At 37.7% G+C, this 26908-nt stretch overlaps 1 protein-coding gene across 2 annotated transcripts in view; it reads right to left on the reverse strand.

Annotated features, from left to right (window-relative positions):
* The window catches only part of LOC111860531 (inactive N-acetylated-alpha-linked acidic dipeptidase-like protein 2), a 208336-nt gene that overhangs the window by 50114 nt on the left and 131314 nt on the right, over nt 1-26908 (reverse strand). For both annotated transcript variants that reach the window (XM_023844313.2, XM_023844312.2), the window contains 4 exons: nt 21368-21511; nt 12060-12152; nt 10943-11148; nt 9589-9717 (listed from right to left, as the gene is read on the reverse strand). In XM_023844313.2, the coding sequence (XP_023700081.1) occupies nt 9589-9717; nt 10943-11148; nt 12060-12152; nt 21368-21511 (572 nt within the window). The remainder of the gene's footprint in view (nt 1-9588; nt 9718-10942; nt 11149-12059; nt 12153-21367; nt 21512-26908) is intronic.

Consider the following 26908-nt stretch of genomic DNA (forward strand, 5'->3'; position numbering starts at 1 on the left):
ATAGAAGATGCTGTAATGCTTGACTGATTTTTATAATGCATTATGAAGGTTTCTGTAAAGCATTATAGATGACAGCTTTAACAACGATTTAAGTGTTTTCTTTGATTGATTGACTTTATAGATCTTCCATTGGGCTTTTGACACTGCAAATCAACTCACATGCAACTGAACAGCACTGCAAATGTCAGAAAACAAAATGATCTTGGATTGAGAGTAGATCAGTACTTTTATGGGAAGAGCACTAGTCAGTGAGTCCACCAGCAGGACCCACGCAGGCCTCTTACATACATCCATACATCCTTTGTAATTAATGTAAACTGTTAATTATTTGTACATTATTCTATATTTTCATTACCCTGTGACCCAGATGAACAGTTAGAAAATTGATGGATGGATATACACTATATTGCCAAAAGTATTGGGACAACTGCCTTTACACACACATGAACTTTAATTACATCCCATTCTTAATGCATAGGATTTAATATAGAGTTTGCCCACCCGTTGCAGCTATACCAGCTTCAGCTTTTCTGGGAAGGCCGTCCACTAGGTTTAGGAGTGTTTATGGGAATTTTTGACCATTCTTCCAGGAGAGCATTTGTGAGGTCAGGCACTGATGTTGAATGAGAAGGCCTGGCTCGCAGTCTCCGCTCTAATTCATCCCAAAGGTGTTCTATCAGTTTCAGGTCAGGGCTCTGTGCAGGCCAGTCAAGTTCCTCTACACCAGACTCACTCATCCATGTCCTTATGGACCTTGCTTTGTGCACTGATGCACAGTCATATTGGAACAGGAAGGGGTCATCCCCAAACTGTTCCCACAAAGCTGGGAGCATGAAATTGTCCAAAATGGCTAAGAATGCTGCAGCATTAAGAGTTCCTTTCACTGGAACTAAGGTCCCAAGCCCAACCCCTGAAAAACAAGGCCCACACCATAATCGCCCCCCCCCACCAAACTTTACACTTAGCACAATGCAGTCAGGCAAGTACTGTTCTCCTGGCAACCGCCAAACCCAGACTCATCCTTTGGATTGCTCTAGAGTCCAGTGGCGGTGTGCTTTACACCACTGCATCCAACGCTTTGCATTGCAATTGGTGATGTAAGGCTTGAATGCAGCTGCTGGGCCATGGGATCCCATTCCATGAAGTTCTCTATGCACTGTTCTTGAGCTATTCTGAAGGCCACATGAAGTTTGGAGGTTTGTAGCTATTTACTCTGCAGACAGCTGGTGACTTCTGCACACTGCGCGCCTCAGCATGCATCCCCGCTCTGTGATGTTACGTGGCCTACCACTTTGTGGCTGAGTGGCTGTTGTTCCGAATTGCTTCCACTTTGTTATAATACCACTAACAGTTGACTGGGGAATATTTAGTAGCAAGGATATTTCACGAATGTTCACTTATTGCACAGGTGGCATCCCATCACGGTACCACGCTTGAATTCAATGAGCTCCTGAGAGAGACCCATTCATTCGCAAATGTTTGTAAAAACAGTCTGCATGCTTAGGTGCTTGATTTTATACACCTGCGGCTATGGAAGTGATTGGAACACCTGAATTCAATGAGGAGTGTCCCAATACTATTGGCAACATAGTGAATTTCAATGGTATTTTAAAAATCATTAGCTTCCACTATCTTTTCCCATTTTTCAATAAAATATTGAAATCTTACTTGCTGACTAAAAGGCTGCCATGTTTACCTTATTCCATTTACAAAGGCAACAGTTTAGAACTGTAAGCAAAGTAAAAGGAAAAAAAATGCTGAATTTAATTCAAAATCCAATACTGAAGAACTGGAAGACAGAATGAAAAGTAATTTCACATATTATTTCTTCTCCCCATAGTGAGAATCAATACTTAATTTCTTTGCCTACTAGTGAGTATAATACTTGTTATATATTTGTGCTAAAATAATTCTGGAACTAGTGCGGTTTGTGAGAAAGAAGGCATAATTATGTCAATATTGTCCCGGGGAAAGCAATTCGCAAGTCACAGCAACTTTAATACAAACCCATAAGGAAGATTCTATTGTCTTCAGAACTTAGGAGACAAGTTTGCATCATTTACCAATAATGCATTGCACAATTTCGTGCAGCGTATGAATAAAATGTATGATTACCCCAGACTACATGCGCAGGCATTTAAATATAAATGACCACATAATGACAGTCATATTTTCTTGTTTGAGAAAAGATTTTTTACTGCAGTTCATAAGTACTTTTAACCTTTGAAAGATTACACATACTATGTTTAATGTAAGTAAACTGTAAAACACTTCATTTGTATTGTAATACTTTGAGTTGTGTTTTTCCTTTCCAGCTGAAAAAAGCAAGCTTGTCTCGTGTTTAATCATAGGAACGACATCCCACCCAATGTGTCTTCTGCCCCCGTCTGTAGTTCTTGTTGGAAGCAGTTATGTGGTTATGTAAGATGAGGGGCTAGATGGATAGATTTAATTATCAGTCACTCATCATGACTCTGAAATGGATTTCCAATGACAACACATATGCTGTTGAACAATATTATACATCTACAGAACAGGAGCCCTCCTTGGTGGAGGCTAGTCTTTAAAAAAATGTGGTGATGTAATTGCCATTAGCCATGAAACGCCATTATCAATCCCTAAGAGAGATCATTCTGGGCTTCTGCAATGCCATGGACCCTTAAATTTATAGAATTATTTCTCGTGAAGATTTCTCGAGAGGATGCAGCAGGCGAACATAAGCAAGCACTATAGGTCCTTCTCACACCTTTCTACCTGTCTATATCCTAGCTTCTGTGTTTAAATTGAAATTACAGCGTCATTAATTTGGAAATTATAACAAGATGGTGGCTATTGACTTCTGAAAATTCAATATTGTGCCTCAGATTTATGAATGCAATGACTCGTGTGCCTTTTCCCATGGTTATTCTTTCTTACACTATAAATTCACCTCTTTTATTTATAAAGCATCAGCCTGTGTGTCATTATCCATCATACCAAGTCTACCAAAATAATATGTAAATAAATATCTGATGGATGTTTTGCTTATAGTATACAGGCCACACAAGGTTTATAAATGTGAAATAATACATGCAGTGACATATTCTGAGTTGTTTGCGCCTATGTAAAACTGTTTTAGATGAAAGTGAAGGAGTAGGAAAAAAGCCATGATAAAAGCTGTTTTTACGACCCATATCCTCTTATTCCAGTAGAGCTTTGATTGACGGGCATGAATATCTTTCATTGCAAACAACCAATACCGAAGTACAGATGGCTTTTGATCTACAGGACTGGAGATCAACACTGTGAGAGACTGGACCACTCAGATTTTTGGCCCATGCTTTTACAAGGCTTTCAGCCTATGCATATTTGCTGGTCCAGTGATGTACAGCATTTAAAACAACGTAGATGGATAACAGGACAGTTTAACTGCTATGCAAAATGTATATTTTCCTTCTAGCTGTGCTGTGGATATAAGCAGTCTTACAGCATTCTTATAGTAATTTTTCTAGGGTCCTCAATTATGATCAGCACAGCTGCAGAAGGTCAAGCACCATAGTCAGTTGACTCTTAAACAGAGTGCAGTACGAGAGGGACTAATGAGTTCTCCATCACTGTGCTCTTGGTGAATGGACATGTAAAGATTTGGCAACAACTCAATAAATGTTACACCAGAGTGTGAAGTCCTGAGGGGGTGGGGCATTTCTAGCTTTTTATTTGATATGGTGGAGTGCATCTAGAGTCAACTCATGTCATTAGCTCGGAGCGTGCAGACCTGCCCATCAGCCATGACGTCTGTTTTGTCGAGAAAAAGGTTGAGAGGAACAGAAAACAAGGTGCATTTTCCAATCCGTCCTAAGTAGCTGGCATCAGTAATTATCATTAAGGGAAAGATTTAGCTCCATGGCATTCAGTCCAGTATTTAAGTGGAGAAAGTTGGTGCAGGGGATTCCTGGCCTGGCATTTCCTGGACTGTCTGGAGTTGTGCAAAGTCTTTAAACCCCTGCTGAACAGCTCCATTAAATTCATGCTGCCTCAAAGGCCTTTGTGTGCCTCTGTACACTGCTATGCTGAATCTGTGCTAAAACCAGGCGTCAAATTATAAAAAAAAATATATATATATATTGTTGGATGTTTGCATGATACATCTTTGAGTGGATAATGCTATAAGGTTGTATGTTATAATACTATTTCCAGTAGGCAGTGAACCACAGCTTGTGAAAATCTGCCTGCCTTGATTATTACAAGCAGCATTGCAGTAATTATACAGGCCAATACACATACTGTATTATGGCAGATATCGTATTTAATTAAAACAAGACAAGGGCTATCTGAGCACAAGATAGCTGTTGAAATAGACTTTTACCGCTAACAAAATACCTTAATGTTTGCGGGTACTTAAGAAATACAATGAAGAAATACACCTATTAGCTACAAATGAAAAACACTCGAAGTAATACATTGTTACCAGTGGAATTTCATAGTAGGGGTAAAGTTCTGCCCATCAGAAACTCAGAGAAGAAGATATTTTTTCTGCTGATTTCAGAATGAAATATGGAAAATCTTTCAGGAAGACAAAACATCTTGGCAAAAAATATGGATCTTAATAATATGTGGGTGACTCAACGTTTCATTTATTTGTTTGATTTAGGACATAATACAATAAAACCTCTGTAGGTAAAAACGGAACCTTTCACATTTCTTTTTTTTTTTGCACCTAATTTGCTATATTATTCATTTGCAGTAAGCAACAAGCAGAGTCAAACAACTGTGACAAACCCATCAGCTCAGTTGCCTCTATTGTTCGGAAACATTCAAAGGCAGGTACACTGCTGGGTAGCAATGTGAGTCACTGGACAATTCTGCCTTTTCAATTAGCTATAAAGTGACTTTTCAACCATAAAAAATGTGTGTGTCGGGGGAGACACACTCCACAACTCCAGGGTAAGTATGCATTATAACTAAATTAGATATCCTCTAGAAATATCCCAGCCTGACACTTGTTCTCAGACAGCACAGAATTCTAAGACAGTAAAATCAAAGCTTATATTCTCAGATTGTGCTTGCTACATCATAGCCACAAGTAAAATCCTGCTGTGACAGATTGGCATTATGTTGTCATATCCAGGGCTTCAAAAAATACCATGGCTCGATAGATGCATTCCGAGTGTTTTTTTTTATAAGGTAGACAAGCTGTGCAAACAAAACATAAAAGCAATTTATAAAACTATCTTACATCCATGGGGTGAATGAATGGCAAAATATAATAAAAACACATTTGTATAAAAGGTACACACTGCAAGGGAAACATAATGGTATTATAATGACAATATTAAATGGTGGGATTTTGTAAACAAAAAATTATCAGTTATTATTAGATTGTACATATGTAAAGATCTGTATCATAAATCCAGTAACTTAACTTCCTGTTAGCTCATATAACCTAGGTTTACAGTATGTAATGAAATATCCTGACTTGTTTAATTTAAAGCCAGGTATAAAACAATGGATGCACTATAGAAAGAATGCGTTTTTGGGTAATTGAAAACGATTAAAAAACTGAATCTGTAAGAAATCTATTTTAAAGTAATTTTAAGCATTTCAAAGTAATTTCACAAAATAGCATTAATAAAGGTACGAAAAAGTAGCACTAAAATATAAACGTTTCCTTCTTTGTGACTTATTGTTTTATGTATTACATGCTACACGTGTGGCATTCTTATGTGAAAGCTGAAAAACCATGCCAAAATAGCTGATATTGTTGACACGTTATCAATTACTGCATAAACAAATGAAACATTCCTCACAGGACACTGCCATCAAAAATAAAAACAGAAAACCTCTATACAAAGGGAATTCAAGCTTGCAAAAGTGAAGAAAAATGAACCTTTTTGTTTCATTGTAGAGAGATCTCTATTTATTTTGTATGCTAGGCTCTGTAATCCCTATAGAACTATTGTTTTAACATAATTGGTTCCCAAGCACCCATTCCAAATACATCAATTCAGTGTTGTCTCAGTTTTGAAGACAGCCGGGAAGAATGATAAGTGGAACGTATTACCAGTGTCTAACAAATGTGATTTATAATATGGCTGAAGTACCTCGAAATATTGAGACTATCGAGTCCCTTAAAAGCAACACTTCCCAAAGATAAACGTCATAATAGGAACAAATGACCAAATGTTCAGGAACAAAAACGTACAAATCCGTAAGTGAAGGGCAATGGGACCCAGCAGGATGATGCTATGTGCTGCCGCTGGGTGAGATCGGATTCATGCTGATACCTAAAGCTATCAGCTTAAAGCACCATGGCACGAAGGACGGAAGAAAATCGTATCTCTGTCCATCATGTCTACTAAAGGCAAAAAATGTTAGTCAATTCTGAAGTCTATTTAAGAAGGTGACATATTAAGGGATATTTATTTCAAAATGAATATAAAACCGTAAATTTAGTATCAATTAATTTTAATGTTACATATATTAAGGCAATAATGACAAGATTAGGTTGGTGCGGTGGCGTAATGGTTAGTGCTGTTGCCTCACACCCTAGGAACGAGGGTTTGAGTCTCCCCCATAGCTCTGTGTATGTGGAGTTTACATGTTCTCCCTGTGTCATCAGATCTCATGTTAATTAATCAATCATGATAATTTATTTCAGGGGAAACCTATATAGTTCATGCTATTTACTTGAGTAGTAAATGAGTTATGTATTTTTTGGCCCTCTCAAGTGAAGTCTTACCATTATTAACTAATTAGTTAACTGTTAACTAATATAGTGCCTGAATGGAATACAGGAACTGTCGTGATTGATTAATGGTGAAGCAAAGGATCAATACTTAACAAACACTTAGTTACTGCTTAATTAGTGCATTAAGTAAGCATGTACTACTATATTATTCATGTCCCCTCCAGTGATGTATGACCGTCCAAAAACATGCATAGGTGAGCTGGAGTTATGAAACTGCCCGTAGATGTGAATGGTGCATGAGTGTGATGGGTTGATGCCCCATCCTGGGTAGTTCCCTGGCTTGCGCTAGTGGGCTCCAGACCCCCTGTGGCCATGAATAGGATGAGCTTTTACCGAAAATGGATGGAGTTTTAAATTTAAGAATTTGTGGATCGTCCAAAATAAACCTGTCTTATTGTTTTTTCGGGAACTCCACGCATACTTGCAGACAAGTAACAAGCCATTTAGCAATCGTTAAATTTAAATTAAATTGCCTTGTTTTAATTAAATTTCAGGTACGTGTATTTTATTAATTATACTTTAAAATGGTTCCATAATTCATACTTGTGCTTTAGGTTTCATGAAAGAACTATCCTTTAAAATAAATAACACAAATGTTTCTGCTCTGTCATTAATTTCCATTGCTTATTGCCACCTTACAGTGAAGATAAGAAATCACTCAGGTCATGCCTAATGTAATATAACGCAGTTTATCAATACCTCTTGTTTTCAGCTGTTTCAGGCTCTCCATCTAAATTCCAGCTCCTGATAATTCAAGAGCAATTACCCAATATCAGCTTTACAAGGACCTGCCATCTTTGATTTGATCTGAGTTCATTTAATTACAATGCTAATAAGGGCAGCTATTGTACTATAACCTTGCAGGGTTCTGATAGGCCAAGTGCAATTACCACAAGTCATTACAAATTGTCAAGAGAGCAGACAAGAGATAGGGATAAATTAAGAAATGTAAAGGTAGGGGATTGTACATTTTCTTGTTAGCGTGCATGCATTTCAACACCTTGGAATTCAACAGATAACACAAAGCAAAACATAAATAACTGAAACCCTGAAAGTATTTATCAAAACTCTGGTTGTATTATCAGTAGTCGCATGCAAATGCATTTTTCTGAAGAATGTGTTATCCCAGTAGTGTTCATATTACACACACTGTAAATAACAAAGCTTTTCTATTAAATGTATAAGCTAAACTGGCATTATACAATTATTATAAGTTATAAGTTAAACTGTTCACTCAGGAAAGATATTGACACATGACTGTTGAAGTGATAATATCAAAAGGCTGAAAAAAAGGAACAGATAAATAATTTGCTTTGTGGTAGCAGGAAGCTCATTTTAACTACAGGAAGCAGATAAAAGTTTTAATTATTTGATTAGTGGACAGCTGAAAACTGAAATAAATTTTAATTACAAATCTCCAGCTTTATTCTGTGAAGATATTTGTGATTGTTACATAGAAAAGCAGCTGAAGAACTGATTGGTAGTGCTGGAGTCAAGCTTAGAAAAAGGGCCAACTGTGAGCGGACTCTATAGGCTACATCTGTGACCTTTCACACTGCACTCACTGCAACTCTCTATCAGGCAGAATCCTGCCGTTTCAATTACCTGCTTATTAACGGCAGATAGCCGTCTCTCCATTACACTGTTACATTCCTTCTGGTTAATACCTATTGGTGACTAAGACTAGGGAGTAGCAAGTGGAAAAGTCGGTCCCCTGGGTGCCGGATTTGTGCATTGCCGTTACTTATTAAAAAACAGGAGAATATTAAATATGGATTATAATTTTTAGTATGGTTATCATGTTCATGACAGTGGTGATCAGAAAACATTTAATTATATTAAAACCAATAAAGACTTTGACATACAATGTCAAATCCATCAGAAAAATACTCTTGTCTACTGTATGGTGCTCTTTGATGCAGTTGTCAACAAACTATTATTATTATTATGATTATTATTATTATTATTACTATGACAACTACTACTCCCACTACTACTACTACTACTACCAATAATAATAATAATAATAATAATAATAATAATAATAATAATAATAATAATAATAATAATAATAATTAATAAAAAAAGAGAATGTCGTTATGTAATCTGTCTAGGTGTGGCTTAAAAATTTCCTTGGAATTTTGCTCATGCAAACAGTATAGGTTGAAAAACATTTTATTACTACGAAATGTCACAGGTAAACTGGCATTTAGGTTAATTAATTAGGTTATTGCTTTGGAGGAAATAATGACAAAGTTTGTCATTTGCTTAAATCTTTTTACCCTTTATTCCAAATGGAATGCCGGTGCTTTCATGAGTTCTGAACACTGGACACACTGACAACACTGAAATAAGTTAACCTTTTCAAACACTTCTCTAACAAGCCTTATTATGCAAACTATCCACAAGATTTAGAGGAAGAAAATCTGAGTAAATTTCATCTTTATAGAGCTAGATATCTTTCTGATGAACATAGGCAATTATTGCAGCGATTCTAGTATAATACTTCGCTTTAAAAGTCCACTTCATTAAACGAGGTTGAACTTATTTTTCATAGCCGCTAAAAGGTTACAATATTTTTATCTTTATTGAAATACTAAAGGTAAGCAAATGAATCTGTCAGACCAAGTATGTCAGAACTCATAGTAAAAAGTATAAAATAATCAAAACAAGAAACGATGATTAAAAAAAAAAAAACTTCTGTCCAGTGCAGTGTCTGAGTTAATAAAGTTCACCAATGATGTCTCAGTTCTGTGTCTAACTCAAAATTAGGCGAGAAAACTTAAAAGTCAAACTCTGAAACTAAGATAAAATTATCTGTATGGGTAAGAAATGTGTGGAAGGCAAGAGATCAGCATTACCTTGTGAATGTCTGAGATAAGTTGCAGCAGGGAGGGAGACGTCACCGACTGTAAGACTCCCTTTCCTCTTACTGGATGGTGCAGGCTTACGTAGGCGACAGCACTACTCTGCAACACCACCCGATTCTCCTGCCAGAATACAGCAGCACACTCAGTTGTTCTGTCCTTTAAAGGATGTAAATATACATGGCTGCTTTCAGTCAAATGAGAAAACAGCACCCTCATTGGGTATTACTTTTAATTTACAAGCTCCCAATAAAAAAAAAATACTGTGAGTCTGACACAGAAATATATCTTTACAAACTGCTATCATAAATTGCACAAGAATATATACAGTCAATACCGACATAGTGTTGTATTATGTTATTAACTAACTTTGAATTGGTCAAATGGAAACAAAACACGAACAACTCAAACCAGTAACAAATCATCTTATTCACAATAAAATCCCTGAGTAATTAATAGGTACAGAGGAGGAATTGGTTTTCTTAGGGTTGTAATGTTAATCAAATTCATGACCAAGATTCCTGTAGGTTCGTGGTAAATATGATGCATCTCTCCACTGCAATGCAGCTGAGTTGTAATCTATGCAAAATCCAAGCTCTAAATTAAATAAAGGTTTATCCATGAATTGCACAATATTGTACCTCCTTTAGTTTCATTAGTAATCATAGTCTATTTCAAAGGCCAGTGCACTCAAACGAAGAAGTTAATGCCGCTCAGTTTCCATTTATAAGCTTTGAAAGCACAGAAAGCTTTGAGTTTCCATGCGAGCTGCCTTTTGTGTTGTAGGGATACCTCAGTATACATTTGAAACAACATTTAATAGCTTAAATGACACATTTATCCAAATGGACTAAGCATTTTCTTTTTTAAGGATGGGTATTTTATAAGATCAATTCAGGTTACGTGCCTTGTAAATAGGTACTAAAACAGAAACAGTTTTCTTGGATGCAAGTCCATGTCATTAAGTATAACGCTAAATGCATACTTTATAAACGTATCTTCGATAACACTTTACTTGAGGGGGCACAAGTAACTTAGTAACTCAGTTACTAATCAAGTACAAATTCAACAAATATAGTAACAATAAAATATCAACTGTTATGATTAATAGGTAACAAACATGTGATCAGTACATAACTAATACTTAATTTCTGGTTAATTAATGCATTAAGTAAGAGTGTACTACTACATTATTTGTGCTCAAGTAAAGTGATATCAAACAGTCTTCTCAGAATAAGCACTTTAATCTATAAAGTCTACAACACAGGTAGGTGAAAATTATTTAGTGTTTAAACAGAAATGAAAGACAGAGGGAGGCGGGAAAAAAAACTGAACACTCTAAATTTACCTCTCCCCACTCAAAGGAGCCAATATTGCCGAATTCAGATCCTCCCCACGAACAGAAAAGAGTGGTACGGTCAGGCTGCCAACCTTGCTTGGCTTGCATGGTCAGGGAGGCAATGATCTGGGTCATGACAGCTGCGCCCCCAATCCACTCGGCCCCATTGCCCTGGTACCATCTACCATGGCGACCGCCCACCAGCACATATCGATCTGCACATGGAAATCACATTAGCGAACGTCACATTTCATGGGAGACTGGCAAATGACAAACAAGATGACAAATCGGAATTTCTCAATATCAGTACTGAAAGATATTTCTGTCAATTTGTGTGACACATGCACTGTATAGGTACAAGTCAGATATTTGACATACTACAAGCCCTTGTCTCTAAGAAGTTCAAAAATCCTTATCTCAAGAAAACACTTTGCGGACCAACACAGTATAGATAAAGGTGGAACTTTTTGTATAACTAGTATCATTTATTATTGGTCAGAGTAAAACACAGTAAAGCAAAGCAAACCTGGCCTGACCAAGATAATCAAAGCCCAGACTGAAAGCTAATAGGGATGTTGTGGCTAAACCTGAGATGAGCAAATAATTTTCAGGGGAAAAAAAAAATCTCCGCATGGAATAAGCCAAATGTCAAAAAATCGTATATGCAACGTTTTAATCTTGCCCAATATTCTTATACAGGTGAATCAGCTGCTATGTCGGGAATAAACACTGTAAACAGATGACTCAGTTTAAACAGATGGCAGTTGAAAATATAAGATGTTACTCTATATGTAAACTAAATGTAAAATTCATTTCAATTATTTTGTTCATGATTGCCCATCATTTGTTTGTAAACTGATGTATGGACAATGTACATATTATTATTGTTATTTTTGTTATTATTATTATTATTAGTTTATTTGTTTGTTGGTTGTAGCCATCTCTTGTCACATATCCCAACAATAAACCTTGTGTAAAAAAGAAGATTCAAGGGAACTACAGTGTGTAAGGACTCAGTTTTGCAAATCAAAGGAGCTATGGCTGTTCAGTAATTAAAATGGTAATTAATTTTTTAATGCAATAAAAACGACACAGTTATTTATCCCGGGTCAAAGTAACCGCTTACCAGGATTGGTTGCCCCTTTCAAGTATCCAATTACATTGTAGATCGTCTTGTATTCAGCCTTTGTTCCAATTTTTAATGTAATATTTCTTCTGCCTGTAAAGTACAAAAAAAGCAAACAAAATATATTAAGGGTGACATGATGGCTCAGCGGTCAGCGCTGCTGCTTCACACCTCCAGGGTTGAAGATGGTCTGAATAGCACCTCTATTCTGTGGGTACGGTTTGCTTGTTCTCGCCATGTCATGCCGTAAGTGGCATCTCTGAAATTGCCCATAGTGTGCGCCTGCATATGCCCTGTGCCCTGTGCTGGACTGACATCCTGTTTAGTGGGTGTCACAACCATGAGCCCTTTGCTGCCTGAGACAGGCTCCGGCCCCCTGATGGCCCTGACCGTGATGAGGTGTAGAGGAGTGATGAAAACAAATTCAAGTATAAGAAATAACTGAACAGTATGTTTATTTTTCATGTCGAGGTTTTAAGGGCGGCAGCAGAGACTGCAATCCAAAACTGAGTCAATAAGAGGGGTCATAAAGATGTTCACTTCAAATTTGGAGAATGGGTTTCCAAATATGGTTAATAAAAAAGGCTTCAGAAATTTAATCATTCATTTCTAAAAGGATGATTCTGGTACATGAACAGCACTAAGGATATTTTTATAGTCACACCCGGGAGACATATTACAGACGCTCCTCTACTTAGGAACTTTCAACTTATGAACTTTCAGACATATGAACGAAGAGGACTGTAAGTCCAAATTGTGTTCATTTGAGCTCCCATTTCCTGTCCGCAACACAATTTTTTTTTCTGCGCGCCAATTCTGCCTAGTACAACTTCTGGCCGCTACTCCCACCGCGCAGCAGCGTAGCGTGCGTACTCCCAGCATCCTAGGAGCAGCTACTAGCGTGCGTACTCCCAGCATCCTAACTCTTTGTACTTGCGTATACCCTCAAAATGATGTTGAATAACGACTTACGAACATGTCAAGTTACGAACGGCCGTTCAGAACGTATCTCATTCGTAAGTAGAGGAGTGTCTATAGTTACAAAAAATGACTGTTATGTATTTCATATTCCTCTCATCTTATTTTAGCTTAAATATTTTTAAATTTCATATTCATGTATTTTTTTTTAGCTGGCACATCTCTAGCTATGGGGTTCATATCTGGTCCCTGATGTGAGTGTGTGGAGGTTGAATGTTCTCACTGTATTGCATGGGCATGAATGGAGATTCAATTGCTTATTGCACCAAACGTCTAATTTTCTAGCATAAGCATTACATGTGGATGACCCACATTAAAGATGTCATTGTTGCAAACCATAGGGTACATAGACACAGTCCAGATATAGCAACTGCTTCAATATAATATTGAAAGTTGATGCTACAAGGACAGATGTTAATCGACATTGTACGTGAATGTTCATATGCTATTATGTTGAAAAAGATCTTTGCAAATTCAGCTCCCTCTGATCTCTATAATTCTTCTGGTTACTGGTCTGCATCTTGCAAGGTTTACATATCTTTGATGATAAAAACGACGCTTACAGTAAATCATCAATGCTCTGTAATATGTGCTTTACCTCTTGGACACTTACTTAAGCATCCATACATGTTAAAGTTGATTTCTTACACTGCCTAAACTAATATGAAAGTGTGTTGATGGATAAAATAGCTGAATTACCACTTCAAAAACATGTAACAAATTCTCAGTATATAGCCACCCACTAATTAAAAGTGAAAAGACAGAAGCAGCATCCAAAATGAGATGAATTGCAGGTAGGGATGAAGGATACAGAGACTGTCATACATCTGTCCTTTTCTGTTCTCCTACATGTCTCTCTCATGACTGAGAAGCTCAGAAGACTGCAGGTGGATGATACCTTGATTGCCTGTAGGCCTCAGCAACTGCACATCTAATGTGGTACTGAGCAATACAGGGGCACCCCAAAGGTATGCTGTTGTCACTCTTTCCGTTCACGCTGAACACCACAGACTTCTAATACGATGCCACCTGCAGAGGTTCTCTGATGGCATGGCAATTTGGGGATGTGTCAGTGATGGGAGGGAAGAGGATTACAGGCAGAGAGCTTCATGGGTCCGTGCGAGAAGAATCACCTGCAGCTTAATGTCAGAAAGAGTAAGGAGATGGTGATGTACTTCAAGTGAACCACTGGGACAGCTGTTAACATCCTGGCAGGGACTGTGGAGATGGTTTGGTGCCATAAGTACCGTGGAGCCCACATCAATAACAGACTGCAGTGGAACAACAGACGGACTCTAGAGAAGAGGAGCAGACTGAGCTCCCTTAAGAGACTCAAGTCCTTTGATGTGTGCAGCAAACTGCTGCATCTGATGGACCAGTCCCTAGGTGCCACTGTTCTGTTCTTTGCTACTATTTTCTGGGTAAGTAACACCAAGAGAAAGAAGATTTCCAGGCTGGATAAGCTGATTAAGAAAGCCAGCTCTTTCATAGGCTGAGCATGGACACACTAGGAGGAGGGAAACGTGGTGCCCAAATACTCTACATTCCCAACATGGAATCCCACCCCCCTCAACGAGGAAGCAAGATCAGCATCTCTCCCATAGGCAAAACCAACTGCTATACACATTCCTTTTTACCCAACAAAATTTTGCTATTAAATGCATCCTCTTCCATGATCTACCTTTATCTGTACCCCACCATGGATATATCAGGACACCTGACTTCATTAGATAATTTATGTTATTTATTTACATTGATGTGGCCTATTCATCCATCCACCCACTTTCAGACACCGTTTAACCACAACCAGGGTCACCGGAGCCTATCATGGGAACAAAGGGCACAGGCCGGAACCAACCGCGGGCAGTCGGCAACACACCACAGGGCGCACACACTCACACAGGGCCAATTTAGACTCACCAATCAACCTATCCTGCACGCTGTAGGAATGTGGGATCCACATTAATATGGGGAGAGAGATGTGGCCTTTTCGCATCATATTACCTGTGAACTTTGCACATTTACATTCATTTCCAACTTTTTACACCTCATTGCACATTTATTTATTCTGTTCCTCCAGGTTGCATTTATTGTATTTATCTTTATTGTATTTTCTGTAAATTCAATACAAAGTGTGGATTATTTATATTCTATCTTATTTCATGTCTTATCAATCAATCACAAAATCAATACAGCTTCAGACACCAGCTCGAATCCCTTTGAGTGATTTCTTTAAAGAGATGCACATCGGGGAAATATCTCGCAGTTAAACTGCAAACCTCAAACAGAACCGCAGGAAATACAATGCAGGAGCGGCACAGGGTTACGGCAATAGCAGCTTCTAAATTCCATCCTAAGACTGCAGCACCCATTGGCAGATGTTCTGGCCTAAGGGTGAATAGACCTTCCTTTTTATTACCTTCTCAGATGGGAACATCACAAGGAAATCAATATGAGTTATCACCAAAAGGGTACGTCACAGACGCAAAATTACAAGATACTACTGCACCCCACAAGGTCGGGAAAAAAATAATTAAAAAAAGAGGGATAGGTTTAAATCCATGTATTTGTTGTCCTGCTATATTCACGGCACTTATATAACAAACCCACAGCAGCAGCGGTAAAGCAGAAAAAACACTGAATGTGATCCATATCCACCAAAATGAACTGGAAATATCTGACTGCAGCCAGGATTTGTCAACCTCAAAGGACTGAAGGGTGCCGTCTGTATCCATTAAAGCAGCGGTCGCCAAACAGTGCATCACGATCGACATGTTGATACAAATTCCACCCCCAATCCATCTACTGGGAATATCTTGCACATATCAAAGGGGACCCTCCGTCTGATCAGCAAATTAAACTGCCCCCCGGTCAGCAAAATGTATCAATTCTGTAAATCGCCAGAGTATTTTATTTGTAACAGGAGCTCACATTGTAAAGAAGGCAGAATACCACCATGAAGCGTTAGTATATAACACAAACATGGACAGAAATCATTTTGCCACAGCTGGCTTCAGTTTGATGAATCTTTCTTAAGCTATTGGACAACTGTGTCTCCTAGTTCTGGTTACGGTTTTACTGTGGATCGTGAGCTGCAACCGAACGGCACCATCACTTTGCATTAAATGGGAAAGAGTTTCAGATCTGTGGATTGTTTTCTCCAGATGGTCTTTTCTTGAGGAGGTGATGCTAACTCTCTAACGTCCCTCGTAGAGCTGCCAGTTTCCCACTTATATGCCTGCTTTACATGAGCTCACTCATTAATCAGCGATAGCATTTCTCCTGCTGTCACTCTATCCCTGGCTCTAAACTGCCACAAAGGGGCAGAAGAGTACATGAAAAATGATTTTAAAAGTATATTTATATGCTTCTGACCAAGGCAAATCTGCTACAGTATATAAACAATGCAAGTATGACTGCGTTCTTAGGTAATCTGTAATTTCATCTACCAAATGAAATATTCCCTTATGATAAATGTAAACTATTAATGAAAAAAAAACAATGTCAACTGACACATTTATTATTTTAGGGCATAAAGCATCCCATACAGTTTTTTTTCCCCATGTGATTAACAGATTGTCATTATTTCTTTAATGCTACAGTACAGACTATGAATAAGATTGGCTTAACAATTTAATTGAGGACATTAAATTTAAAGCTCATTTACTGAATTAACTGGATCATTGGAGAGGGCATGTTATATACAAGAGCTAGCTGGTGGTATAAAAATTTTGGTGATTAATTAATGTAGCTAATGTCCGCTGACAACTTTAACCTTTTTAACACTTTTTAGAAATTATTATGTAAAACACTTTCATGTAAAACATGCTATGTTCATTGTTATTCATTTGTTTAATTTCATTCATATATTCATCTTCCAAACAACTTATCAGTGATTGAGGTATTGTAGGCCCAAAGCCTATCGCAGGCAGCATGGGAAACACAGCAGGGGACAGGGGACAACCTGGATGTGACGCCAGTCCATCAAACGATACATATTTGCTTTATTTATTACCGACTTTCATTTATCGCGTCATCGGACTTTGCTTTTGGTCACTGATCACAGTTGTAAATCTGCCAGATGCTGACCAAACTGCAATTTTCATTCATCCCATTTTAAAACCACTTAACATGCCATCGACTTCAAATAAGGCTAAATGACTCAATCCAAGTAATGTAGATCCCTACCCTGGTGATACTTCTAGCAGAGTTATTTGCCAGGCAAAAAATGTTCGAGTTTTCATAAGAAAGATTACTTGAGAATTATTGGAGATTTGGGATTAGCTTTTTTTGCTTAATTAACTAAGCACTGAATATATATTTTGCTCATGCACAAAGTACTTACCCATATTCAATTAACAAAGCACCAACAGTCGAAGTTGTTTTATCTTTTATTCATTTCTTTCATTGTTTCTCTTCACTTGCATGTCACATTTCAATTCCTTAAGGTAATTCATTGGAATTCCCGGTAACACTTTAATTGAGGGGGCACAATTAACATAGTAACTGCCTAAAAACTCAAGGGCAAATCAAGAACAAATACAGTAACTGCACAGAATACATGCACCATTATGAATAAATCATGAACCAACATGGGATCAATGAGTAACTAACACTTAGTTTCTGGTTAATTAACACATTAAGTAACAGTGTATTACTACACCACCCCCACAAGTTGTATCCTGGCAATACCATTACTGTGTATTTGAACTTTCATCATTTGTCCCTTAGTTCATAAGATGAGGAAAGATGCCAATGACAGGTGAAAATCCTTTATTCGACTGAAGCAATTTCAGTAATGATTTTAATCTCTCCTGCTGTCTTAGCACCACATTGCAGACCTAACTTATGTACTTTCTCCGCCTTTGCTGAAGCTGGGAGCTCTGTGCTCCCTTTCTCCCCCAGTGCAGATGAATGAATGAACGTTACATTTATATGGCACTTTTCAAGACACCCAAAGCACTTCACAGAACAAATGGGGAGCCACTTGAACCACAACCACCGTGTAACATCCACTTGGATGATGCAATGGCAGCCATTTTGTGCCACTACACTCATCAGACAGTAACTGAGGACGCATTTGTGATTAGATGTTATTTTTTGACACACCACAGCAAAATGCGTTCTCTGCATTTCATCCATATGTCACATCATGACATAGCAGGGGGCATCACCTTGTTCAGGGTACCTCAGTGGTGCTTTGCCAGTCAGGGATTCAAACCAGCAATCTTTCAATTATGCTTCCCTAACCATTAGGCCACCTAAGGTGGTGAAGGCACAGGAGAGAACTCACCAGGAAGATATAGGGAAAGATTAGGTGACCAGATTTGAATGGGCCATAGTGGGCAATTTAACCAGGGCATTGGGGTACCACCCCTACACTTTTGAAAGATGCCCAGGGATCTTTAAAGACATCATGGAGTCGGGACCTCGGTTTTACGTTTCATCAAAAGGATAGAACCATATTTACAGCACTGTATCCCCATCATTGCACTGGGATCCCAACAGACCACAGGATGGGCTAACCTGTTGGCCACACCAACACCTCTCTCAGCAGCAACCCAGCTTTCCTATTTGGTCTCCTATCCAAGTACTGGCCAGGCCCAAACCTGCTTAGCTTGAGATGCATTACCTACTCTGACCTGCAGGTGGCATAGCTGCATCCTCCCAGCCCTATGTCATGTGGATCTGTCATATTTAGCTATTGTGTTTGTTATGCAACATTGAAATGTCCAAGAACTACTGCCTTAAATATTCTTCAAAAAGCATAGTGTCTTAGCAACCTACGGCATATGTCTGGCACTGTGTTGAGAGGCACAGATACTCCATCAGTTTCTTTCAAATTCAAAAAAATTCCCAAAAACAACATCTGCCAGTCTATCTGCTTGTAGATCTATTTATACGTATTAACCGGATATCAGTGTTTTCAGTGTATACACACTTTAAAATTTAAAAGATAGTTCTTATATCATGCTTATTCAATTTCATTGACTTCTTACCCAAGGAGTCACAAAACACAAATGACTTATTCGCATGCAAGCAACCCCAAAGGACTGTCTTGTACTACGAACTCAGAAAGGTAGCCTGAGGTGTTAAAAAAAAAAATCATTGCTGTAGCTTCAAAGACCAGGAAACTCTTTCCCTCTTTGAGGCTGGTATTGAAACGAACCACCCCCCCCCCCCCCCCTTCAGTGTTAATCAGGCTCATGCGTGTCCAATCCCAATCTCTTATGGAGTTTCCGGTGAGCGGGAGAGACAGACGTATTTCTCTATTGACTTTGCTTGCACTGACCTGACTTTTTCCTTCCACACCTGGCCGTTCTTAGAACCAACATGAATCAGAATGCAAAAAAATTTCTGTTCAGACGACAGTGATCTTGATACTAAAGTCGTTTGAAAGATAAGCCTATGTGTGACCAAACTGCAATTTTCATTCAGCATTTCAGGATACTCAAAATCAGTTCCAGAAACCATTTAATTTTACATTACACATACTAATATTTTAATAATGATAATGAAATTATGAAGACTATAAAATTCCTCTTTTCTGAAGTTCCACAAAGGGGGTTGGCATCAGATTGATGGGAACTGGTATGACTTCTCCAAAGCTAAAGAGAGCAGCATCACGACATACCAAGAGAAAGTTAACTTCTAAGGATCAGTAGACAATAGAGTAGTTTAAAACTGCTTTAACCAAGATATACTTTTTCTGGAAATAGCATCACGAAAAATATCACTAAGCTGCATCAGTCATGTACTGTAGAGGTTTTAAGCATCAGTATACTAAACAAGGACAAGAAGACATTATGAATGGCAGGAGGTATCAACCAATCACCTCGTAACAAGGGGACTGCTGACCCTCTGTTTTGAAGGACCTCTCAGTCACCTAATTACATGCAGCCCCCCGAAACAGGAATAAACAAATAGGCAGTAAAATGACAAGTTCAATGACATATCACAGCCCTCCTTGTTTTAAAGCAATGTTACATGACATCTTCATGCTGCTGGTCACTGCCGTCACGACCATAGCTGGTCACTCGGGGCGTGGGGAATGACTTTTTAAAATTAAGATACAAAGCTAGGAATGCAATTAAGCAGGTAAGGCACTTTTTAAATGTTTCGCTTTGCAGTTGACCAACCTGGGTAAACCGGACGTTGCGTGGGAAAAGACGACCAAGCGCTACATACAGTATCGATTGTTGCCAAGGGTCAAAGCTTTCAAAATAATCTTTCTGCATGGTGGCAGGCATCTGCAGAATGCTTATAATGGCAAGAGAAAAGCATAAAAGCACAGCAGTGAGTGCAAGTTTGTTTACATTTCGAGTTTGGTTAGATGTGTAAGTTTGCAGAAATCTGTTTGTGTGTGGTTAGCATCTTGTGACTGTCAGGATGTAAGCCAGATCATGCGTGTGCATGTTGTTTTAAGCATTTTATTTCGGGAAGATCTTATTTTATAGCACAGATGTATTCTGCATGGGTTACGGTACTCCATGTTACACTACTATGACTATACAAAGGGTATTCTGTTTTTCTCTTTCAGTACATTATAAATTACATACATACACACACACACTTAACCTCAGAAGAGGCTGTATTTTTCTAAAATGGGTGCAGGTTAAGAGGAAAATCATTAATTACACAGACTAAAAAGTAAATCATTTTTTGAATTAATTAAAATTCAGGAGAAATTTCTAATTACATATCTTAATTAGCTAAATTAATCATCGGGGAAATTATTTTATTTTTATTATTTTATTAGGAGAGTCACATGATTAACATGCACAATAAAGTCCAATCATTGATACCTGTAAGTGGTCAAACATGAGGGGCAGTGTAACTAAAAAGGAAATTCTATACCATAACTATTCATTTTGCAGCACATTTGCCATTGTAAACATAAATCAAGATAATAATTTGCTTGTGAAATGTCTAAACCTTAATTTGAAACTAGTCTGTCTATTGTTGCCTAATAACATGGCTGCCTTTCCTCTTACATTATGCATGAATATATCATATTTAGATGATTTATGTAGAGCCAAAGGTCACCCAGCATTCACCACCTTATCTTCTCCATCTTGAAAGTTTAGTTTCACCTTCAGACTGTGCAAAACCACTGGGTGTAATTTCAGTATTACTATGCAGTTAATTCTTGCCTACCTACAATTCAGTGCATTCAAGGCTGTCACCAGTGACCTGAATGCAAATCACCCCTGAGAGTGGTAGTATTCTTTCTGGGACTGCAGGAAAAACTGCAGGCGCATCTACTGAATGGAGCAGTGTAATGATACAGGAGTATAAATGGACAGAAGTATATCCCACTAAAGACCTACCTGATGTGGCTGACATGGAGAGCCGAGTGCAGGGGCTTCCACGTTCAAAGGGCAAACCAGACAGCAGCTCTCTGGCCAAAGAAGCTGCGATTGGCTGGACAAACAATGAGGTCAGATTTTTTCGCAGTTCCCTGTAACTTCCAGCTTCCGTGGAGGAAGAAAAGAAAAAAGAAACAGAAGAATGGAATTAGATGCACTGGGAATTTCCATATCACAAGAAGCAGTCAAGCAAAATGTTGCCCTCAAAATCAAACAATATCGCGATCACACACACACACACACACACACACACACACACACACACACTAACTCTATAAACATCTAAAAACCTGTCATATTTATAGCCCAGTTATATTATTATGCATGTGTATAATTTTTTGATCAGTCATAATTTGAATTGTACTCAATGTTGTCATTATAATTCATTATAATATAAACAAATCCCAAAAAATATGATGTAGAACAGTATTCTACATGGTGTGTACATGTAGTGAATTGTATTTGTACACATTTTACATTGAGAAGATTAAAAAAATGTATAGTTAAAACCTAACAGCATAATGCGTTCTGTATCTGTAGGCGTGTCCACGATTCCGACTTGAAATGAAGACTCTTCATGCCTGGACACGGAAGCTAACAACACAGTTGCTCTGGCATCATAATCCGCCATAGATCTGGGTGAAGTGATGCAGCTCATATTTTCTGTACATATCAAACTCTTCCAAGAGCAGACTGAGGCTGCAGAATTCTTACTAATGCGCTCACAAATTTTAAGTTTGAAGTATTAGTTCCCATGTACCTTTGGGGATTTAAATAGCTGAAACGCTCTATTGATTCTTCTTCATTAAAACCAAGAACTCTGAACCGATACCTGCTCTAGCAGCATTATTCGTAGACTATTCTTTTCATTTGCCAGTGCTCTGCTACAGTAACAGACACAATGTCAATTACAATCAACAAGCCAGTATTCAGTTTTCGCTTTACTGGATGATCTTTTACATTTTGGATATTGAATGGACAAAACAAATCCTCCAAAGATTTTTAAGTCAATAAACCAAGGACTTCCTGTTTTAACAAGGGATAGAAATTTTGTAATGAATTTAAAAACCCGTCAGCTACTCTTGCAACAATAAAACAAAGCAAAGACCATATTAATCCTTTTTTTTATTTATACATAAGGGACCGTGTGATTTTACCCCCTCGTTACAAGTTATAAAAAACAACAGTCTATGTTTTTATTCTACATCTATGTTTTAAATACTGAAATTACTTTTTTTTGCATCATTTGTTCAATCACAAGACAGCTGAACTACACAGCAGAAAACATTATGCTACAACCTTAAGAACAGGGTATATACAAATTCAACATTATAAATAAATAAAACAACATTAAAACACAATGGAAAAAGGTACCAAATAATATGAGTACAGGAAGCTCTTATGAAAGGGCGAACAAGAAACTATTTATTCGAGACAAATTGCCGGCACATTCTTCTTGATTTCCTTTGTGCATAAACACGATACTTACAGAATGCACATTACGATGGAGAGCAGCTGTGAAGAATGCAATTTGGTGGTTTATTAAGTCCATCTTCATCACGAAAGGAAGGATACAGAAGTTAGCATACTAGGTTTACTTCCGCCCCCCCTTCACTAATTTATTAGCTACCCCACAGGAGGTCGATTTCATATCTTAGGAGATCAATAGGGATAATTCATTTTCTTCATGCCTTATAAATAAAACTCATTTTAATTTCCACTCCCCAAGCCATATGCGCAGTGCATGCCTCATTTATACCTTTACACACAACACAATGCATCTGATTATTTAAAGGGTGATTTTCGGCAAAGGAAAACTGGATTTTCTCAAGTCAGAAGAGGAAAGTTGTGACTCTGTATTGGTATTATCAGGAAATGGCACATGAGGATTACGCGACCATAATACATCAGTTCTACACAAATATATAAACTCACAGGGAAATAACCATTTCCTAATTTCATACAGTAAATACTCATAACATTGCCTCATTCATATACTAGATGTTTTAAAGGTTACTTATTTCATCTACAAAACACTTAAAAACACAATTAATTAAATATGAATTAACCAGCGCGATTGGGTCAAATAGAAAACTCTTTTAAACTCTAGTTTTAAAGAAAATGTGGCCCATTAATTAAGAAGTGCACATTTGCACTTAATTAGTAGAAAGATCAATAGTAACCCTGATCCATCCAGTGACAGCACAGCTATGAACATCCCTATCAATACTGCCGTGGCCAGAGGCTTCTGCAAAAGACTTAGCAGGAAAGCTTAACCTTCTGGCCTGTGCAAAAACACCATGCACTGAGATAGCAGTTCAACAAAATCATGGTACTGTAGTACCAGATAGGACCCACCTCTGCCTCCAGAATTGTTTTGTGCTCAGTGAAGCCTTTCTGCACTCCACGGAGGCACTGAGATGTTGCGTTGCACTTGTGGCCTTCCTGTTAGTTTTAATGAGTCGGGTTATTCTCCTCTGACCTTTCTCATTAACAGTATTTTTTTTTTTTACTTTTTTTTGTTTATTGCACCATTCTATGTAAATTCTAGTTGCTGTAATGTGTCACAGTCCCAGGATGGTGGCTGTTTCTGGGATGCTAGAACCACCACACCTGGCACCAACAATGCAGCATGGAAAATTACTTTGCTCATCATACCGCTAAGCCATTATAGCGCTTAGTTACACCGTAGCAGAACCGCGTGACCTTTCCTGCAAGAGTTGATTTACTCTTTGTAGGAGCAGGATGTTCGTGTTAACAAGCAGGTGTACTTATTAAAGTATAGAGTGATTGTAAATTAATTTTTACCTCAATAGTATAAACAACACAAATTACAACACTTAAAATAATGCCCAAGACCCAAGTTAATTTGACATTTGCTAAAATTAAACCTGTTGTCCCATTACAATACATCTCACTGGCACGTAAACATCCACATAAGTCTAGCCTGCGGCTTTAAATCTGGCTCCTATCTGTATAGAACTGGTAAGTACTCTCAGTGTTAAGGTGCTGATTCCACATACTGTATAAGAGCATATACAGATTGACCGGGGGAATTGTTGGGAAAGAAATATGATCTGAACAAACTGAAGATGAGTAACTGGCTGGGAATATACCAATGACAGCCAGTCAATTTAAAGAATCTGTGTGTAGGTTGAGACTCTACTAAACCTGTACCTCAAGCTTGTCCACTAAAGCAAAGAGTGTACTTAACAGTTTCTGAGATAAGCCTTCTATTACCCAGTTGTAATAAAACATACCTGAACACTGTTAAAGACCATATCTCCCTCTTAAGGGATTTTGTGGCCCAATTCGCATTTTATATGTCAAGCATACCTGAATCAAAGAGTGATTAAAATGGTAATAATAAAAAAAAAAAAACATCTCAGTCAAAGATTACATTCCTTAGAGGTACTGTACAGTAATTAGAACTGCATGTTGATAGATAAAAGATATACTAGTTGGATGAGGGGACAAAACTGTGTGTATATGACCCAATAATACATTATGATATTGTTATTTTAAAAGCATTATGTGATGCCATGTAATAAATGCATCTCATACTTCATATATAGCATTATGAGGGTGATTATTAAATTAAGCGTATTTGAATGTGTCTCAGTCCACCATCCCAGCTCATATCTGCTGATGACGTCTTGGTTGTCTTATCAGCATATAATAGCAGCGTCTGTCGCGATGAATTCATCTGATGCCCAGTGGTTTCAAATATAAAACTTTATTCATCATATATTTTTGTTACACACGCAAGTATCCAAAGCTAGTATACATGGTATGAAGTGGTGATAATACAAAATCTGTGTTATCATGCATACAGTGCTTATTCAGTTTAAGAAAGGTTTAGTTATTTAGTTATTTCCTATATCTTTAGAGGAAATCTGTTGACTAGTAGTAAGAAGTGTAAACTTTCATCCATTGCACAATTTTGTGACCGAGTGCAATGTTCAACATACAGTCAAAAGTTAAAATTGTTTCCTTTCATCCTTTTACTTTACTTTGACATATATTGTTACAAGCCTAATGTTAAAGACCTTAACTTTTTCAGAACATGTACTTTTAAAAAAAATTCAAACAGCATCTAACATCACTCTTACTTGTGGCACTTAGGGAGGAAAAGTTAAAAGGCAAGTAAGAAAACACCCAAAATCAATTTTACTTAAACATGACCATGAAGTCAGTTTTAACATGAAATAAATTCATTACCTGGGCCAAGAAGCCCATGAAAAACCTAATCATTAAAATTTTAACATTTTAACAGCAACAATATCAACAGTAATGACACATACTTTGTGCAAACCCTATTGTATATATGATTATCCTGGCATATTTTATTCAATTCTGCCTGAATAATATACAGAGCAAATTGGTGGTCATCAGAGGCAAAGAACTTAACTGAGGCTATCCCGAATGACCACTGTTATATACCCTGTTGCCTCATTAAGCTAGACTTTTGACACAGCTGGCGTACCAACAGTAACAAACAGATACATTACTCTAAGAAATTAATAGGTCAATCCAGAAAAATGCCAACTACAGAATTTCAACAATAATGGTGTTCTGCATGGTCAAGAGGCTATCAAATAAACACCATAGGCCAGTAAAATTGTGCTGAAATGCATGCATACTTCTGGATTCTCAAAATGGGTTGCAAATAGAGCCTGCTCTGACGGATTATAAATACAAAACAGAATTGTTTGTTCAGAATCATACATTCATCCATCCATCCATCCATTCATTCGTTCGCCCGTTAGTTGGGTTTGTTTATTTGTTTGTTTGTGTATGTTTCCTGATTGGCACCCCTTTGTCATACCGTGCTTCCTTGGATAGATTTTACGTTTTTTGCTGTGCAAAAACAGGTATGAAAATGCATAGATGAACAGATGAATGAATGATCGTTTTTTTCCCCTATATAGCATCCAGATTATGAATATCTTAATAGTTTTTCGTATGACTGTATGTGATGTAAATGCCCATCTTTTTCGATGCAGAGCTAAAATATTGACTGAAAAGATGCTGTTAAGCTGTGTTGGGTCAGTGGTGCTGGGATGCCGCACACTCAGGCAGACTGAATCAGGTGACCACCCCAGTTCATCTCGATTCACACCACATTTCCTCCTTTCTGTGTCAATTTATAAGGCTTCATCATTTATTTTGGCAGAACCGGGAGAGCAGCACCGCAGAGAAGACTTTGGGATTCTGCTATAAATCTTGCCAAAAATCCCATGTCATGTGACTAAGCCCCTAATTGCCCTCATAAGCAAAAAAAATGAAATGCTGATTTTAACATTTAAAAATGACCCAAATGACATCATTCAGTTTGTATAATGTTGAAATTGTCATGATCAAGTATGACAAATACATAATTAATATGTGCTGGTAATCTTACGATATAATGAACATTTTATTCATAGTTATGTAGAAATTAACAAAAAAAGAAGTTCTACTTGCTTGTTGCCTTGTATTTTTAATTGCAAGTTCCGCTTT

Source organism: Paramormyrops kingsleyae, chromosome 15, assembly GCF_048594095.1.
Source record: "Paramormyrops kingsleyae isolate MSU_618 chromosome 15, PKINGS_0.4, whole genome shotgun sequence".
NCBI classification, from domain to species: domain Eukaryota; kingdom Metazoa; phylum Chordata; class Actinopteri; order Osteoglossiformes; family Mormyridae; genus Paramormyrops; species Paramormyrops kingsleyae.